The sequence below is a fragment of the Amphimedon queenslandica genome, unplaced genomic scaffold (genome assembly GCF_000090795.2).
Source record: "Amphimedon queenslandica unplaced genomic scaffold, v1.1 AMPQUscaffold_11451, whole genome shotgun sequence".
NCBI classification, from domain to species: domain Eukaryota; kingdom Metazoa; phylum Porifera; class Demospongiae; order Haplosclerida; family Niphatidae; genus Amphimedon; species Amphimedon queenslandica.
The window spans coordinates 1-4791 of record NW_003548307.1 but is presented as its reverse complement, the minus strand read 5'-3'; the positions used below and the strand labels follow the sequence as shown (position 1 = coordinate 4791).

The 4791-nt window shown below is 33.1% G+C and overlaps 1 protein-coding gene across 1 annotated transcript in view; it reads right to left on the bottom strand.

Moving 5' to 3' along the window:
* The window catches only part of LOC109589303 (phosphoinositide 3-kinase regulatory subunit 4-like), a gene marked incomplete at its 5' end in the record, with an annotated part of 7724 nt that extends 3165 nt beyond the window's left edge, over nt 1-4559 (bottom strand). Inside the window, 7 exons of the mRNA XM_020005409.1 lie at nt 1338-1439; nt 1495-1541; nt 1606-1678; nt 3939-4040; nt 4096-4142; nt 4209-4281; nt 4483-4559. Of these exons, the coding sequence (XP_019860968.1) occupies nt 1338-1439; nt 1495-1541; nt 1606-1678; nt 3939-4040; nt 4096-4142; nt 4209-4281; nt 4483-4559 (521 nt within the window). The remainder of the gene's footprint in view (nt 1-1337; nt 1440-1494; nt 1542-1605; nt 1679-3938; nt 4041-4095; nt 4143-4208; nt 4282-4482) is intronic.
* Between the last annotated feature and the right edge of the window lie 232 nt (nt 4560-4791).

Genomic DNA, 4791 nt, shown 5'->3' with positions numbered 1-4791 from the left:
GAAATTCAACAAAATGAATCATTACACATGGATAAAAAAAGGTATAAGCAGTAGATGGATGACTAAATATAAAAAGGAGGGCTATGATGGATTAATTGTCTTCACAGTTGTTACCAGAGAGCTGCTTCCTCCAAAAAAAAGTCCAGAACAAGAAAAACCTGATCAACAGACGTATGCTTTAATGTTAGAACAAAGGCTCCTGCACTACTACTGCATTGAAAATTATGATTCCCGGATAGTAAATCCTAGTTTCAGCGAAGGCAGGAAAAGCAAAAAAAGCAATGAAGAAGAAGATGATGATCATGCACCACACAGCGGTCATCCACTGTATATTGCTGTTAAATTTAAGAAAGAAAATGACTTTTAACTGAAGAATTCAGAAAAATCACACTAGATACTTAAACTAATACTTAACATTTTGTACCAAACTTTCATTTTTAATAAATAAAAGCGACTTTTTGAAAATTTAAATGCATATCCAGGAATGAGCAGCAAATACCCAAAACCTATTGCTAAATGTATATCTACATGTACACATGACATGTACATGTATAGTATATGCACACAAAATGTGTACCATAACAGAGATCGCCAACTATACAATAAAGCTCTCATTCAATTGTGTTTACCTGAGTCCTATTTTCTTGCTATAACTTTATACTTACTAGTTCTATTGTAAAATACCTGTACCAATGCATTCCTCTCCTTTCACTGCATCTATTGCAATACTTAAGAAGTAGCTGTAGTTTTTGTGCTTATAGTTAATGCAGAAAGTACAGCCACACTTTTCACAATATTATTGCATTGTGTTAATTATTGGGTTGGGTCAGTATATAATGACTTCCTGGGCTCAGGTGAATGCAAAATGGACTTTACTGTAATTTCTCTAAAAATTCGTCATCACTGTTTTGGGACAGGTAATTTTCAAAATAAAATTTTAGACGTCAAACGAAAATAATTAAGCCAAAATAATTATTTTTGACAAATTTAGAGGCAGCATGGTGGTATGTCAGTGCGTAATGAAAGTCTGCCAAGTTGCTGTTTACCTGCCACTCCATTAGAACACATGGAGAGGACATTTTTGGTGACAAATAATTAGAATACTTTAGGTACTATTTCTCCCAAATAATTATTTATTTTCAAAATTAGAGTACCAAATTTTTAGAGAAATTACGGTAATAGCTCTTTTTGTCCCTAGATCTTGGGTTTTTCCCTGAACACTGCTGCACATGCATATACATGTAATAAAAGATCCTCTAAGACATGTATAGCAAATGTACATATATACAATGTACATTATGCAACTGCCAGAGATGCATATTTATAAATATCAATACCTGTTGCAATAAAGCCTCAAGAACATCTAAACTTCTCTCACCAATTTGACTAACCACATCAACAATTGCCTCAAAGAATGCTATATGGAGCTCCCAATTACTCTAATGGGTGTGGTAATTAATGGGCGTGGTCTCTTACTAAATGGGTGTGGCTTACTTTGTCATTCAGAAATGTGATCATATGTGACAATATAACCTCTTTAGCTGGGGATTGAAGAGTAGAAATTTTTGTAGATTGTCATGATTATTTTTTGAGTGATAGTCTTACCTTTTTGAGCTCCAAAGAAAGTGCATAATTTCCCAGCACTGTGGGTTAGGAATGCTCTCTTAACATTCGAATCCTAAAATAATAATAATAATAATAATAATAACTTTTGTCCATTATACATGTATATTGTCAATATTATTAAGTTTGTCTATACATGTACATAATACATAAGGTATATCACTATATATATATATGATATATCACTATTTCTGTTTTCTACAATAATTATACATAAGACGAAAAGGCTTTTGCGTACAGAAAATAAAATCTATTTACAACAACCAGCAGCAACCGTCTGGTTACAATAACCTGTAATACATGTACAAGTACTGTATTGCACATAATTATGCTACACAACTTCACAATTTACTAGAAGATTACAATAAAGAAGTCATTCTAAATCTACATGAACAAATCTCTTAAGAGAGAAAGAGAGAGGTAGAGTGTTCTCAGCCATCATGTAAACAATGAAAACATCTATAGGCTAGCAATATCAACCGTTTATAAAACTTACACAAAATACATGTAAGCCTATTGCACATATTTACATGCAAATAGTACATTTTTATGTTTTAATTGCAAGTTTGCAACACATTTGACTGAGAGTGCTCTAAACTGAACAACATTTAAGGCAGTGTTAATCACACCATGCCTTCATAGTGTATAACATAATGGTACATGTAGCCAATTGATTATAGCCATTATGCAGTTAAAAAGCTATCACATAGGTAATATAGCAGCTATAACGAGGAAGTAGTTCTTATTACTAAAGCCATAAAAGGTGAATAACTGGGAGGTGCTTTGGATGGCACTTGTAGTACTTATAAGTACATGTGGTTATCATAAGCAGCACACATTTTGGACACCTGCAGGTATCGGGAGGACTACAGAATAGTGAGCACACGATACTTTTATAACATAATGGCTGAGAAACCAGATGGATGTAGTTCTACTTGTAATCCTAAAAAAACCTGTTGTTACAGTTCAGGCCGAGGAGCATGCTCATGTAGGGCAGCTGGTGTGCTGTGTACAGATCATTGCCCATGTGGTAAAGAGAGACAGTGTAGCAATAAAGTAAGAGAGTCTTATTTGTCTTATTATTAGTTTTATCATTTTTTGTTACTGAAGCCTATCAGTAAAAAACCCACCACAATTGCCAACTCAGAATCAGATAAAGTACGTGCAATGACTAGGAGAGTAGGCACGGCCATCAGTAAGACAACTACAGAATCTACTTACTTGGCTAAAACAAGTACATATACAATTGCTTCAGCTACCACAGGTGGTGGTTGTAGCTTTGATGACTTAGTACATGGCGAAAAAAACTATGTTTGTGAGGCAAGCTACTTATTAAACCTGAAAGAAGAGCCAAAATATACATCTGATGAGACCGAGGAAAGAGAAAAAGCCAATCAACAAGTAGCAAGGCTAATAAGACATTTGAATGGGATATTCAGTGAGCTTAAAATTCGAGGAAAAACAGTTCAAAAGTTTTATATTGGGAAAACATATGCACCTAAATCACAAAGGAAAGGTGTGGTGTTTAATAATATGGATCCATTTACATTTACAAAAAATGGCATCAGTAGTAGATGGTCGAGTTATTATAAAAGAATGGGGTATGATGGCCTCATAGTCCTTACTGTCGTCACAAAAAATCTGCTACTACCAAAAGAAAGAAGACAAAAATATAAGGACCAAGAGGATTATGCTCTAATGTTGGAACGACGGCTAATAGAATATTATAGATACAACAATGATCCTAGGATAGAAAATCCTACTTTAAAAGAAGGAGGCAAGTCTTCAGTACTATATGCCGGTTATCCAGTTTATGTAGCTGTAAAATTTAAACCTAAATCTACATGTGTAAAACTTAAAAAATAATTGCATTAAATAACTAATAATAATATTTTTTACATAATTTAAATTTTTGTGAAATGTAAATGCAGACGCCCAGCAATGAAACATAAAAAATGTATAAAGCCACTTTACACCTGTCCATTCTTCTATACAGAATCAGGATTGAAACTGGGTTAAGGCTTTTCTACACTGCTGGGGACTTCCATAATGTCCACTGAATCAGTTTAAAACTGGATTGAGTCATTCTAATGGGCATTATCAGTTCGACACTTGATCTTAATGTGCATTATGTTAAACTATGCACCTCATGCAATTAGCTGAACCAGTTCAAACTACACTATACATTGAAGTATGTACAGCATTGAAGTGTATATAGAAATACATAAATGTATGTGTACATGTACATGTAACAGTAATAATACAGACACATAATGCATGTAATTAATTATTGGTATTCATTAAAATGTCGATACCTGTTGCAATAAAGCCTCAAGAACATCTAAACTTCTCTCACCAATTTGACTAACCACATCAACAATTGCCTCAAAGAATGCTATATGGAGCTCCCAATTACTCTAATGGGTGTGGTAATTAATGGGCGTGGTCTCTTACTAAATGGGTGTGGCTTACTTTGTCATTCAGAAATGTGATCATGTGTGATAGTATAACCTCTTTAGCTGATGGGGGATTGAAAGGTAAAATTTTTGTAGATTGTCATACTTATTTTTGAGTGATAGTCTTACCTTTTTGAGCTCCAAAGAAAGTGCATAATTTCCCAGCACTGTGGGTTAGGAATGCTCTCTTAACATTGGAATCCTAAATAATAATAATAATAATAATAATAATAATAATAATAATAATAATAATAACTTTTGTCGATTATACATGTATAATTATTGTCATTATTATTAAGTTTGTCTATACATGTACATAATGCATAAACACAGTTACCGCATCTCTCTCTAACTTAATTCCCAGTTTTCTCTCTCTTTCCTCTCTCCTCTATCACACACTTACATTGTCACTGAGTAGATGTACTACAATTGATTGAAATGTTTCATGTAACTGATGTAACTTATCATTATCATATATATCTGATGAAAGAAAACAAACAAACAAACAAATAAATAAAAATAAATAAATAATATGGTACTTTATTATAACTTGATATTGGTGGTCTATCACTTGACTAGCCATTAATATAACCTTGATAGCTAGCCACACCCACGCAATTAATTCACATTAATACTTGTATCTGTATACATATATGCACATGTACCTGTGGAATAAATCTCATTGACATCACAATAATACAATAATTATGAT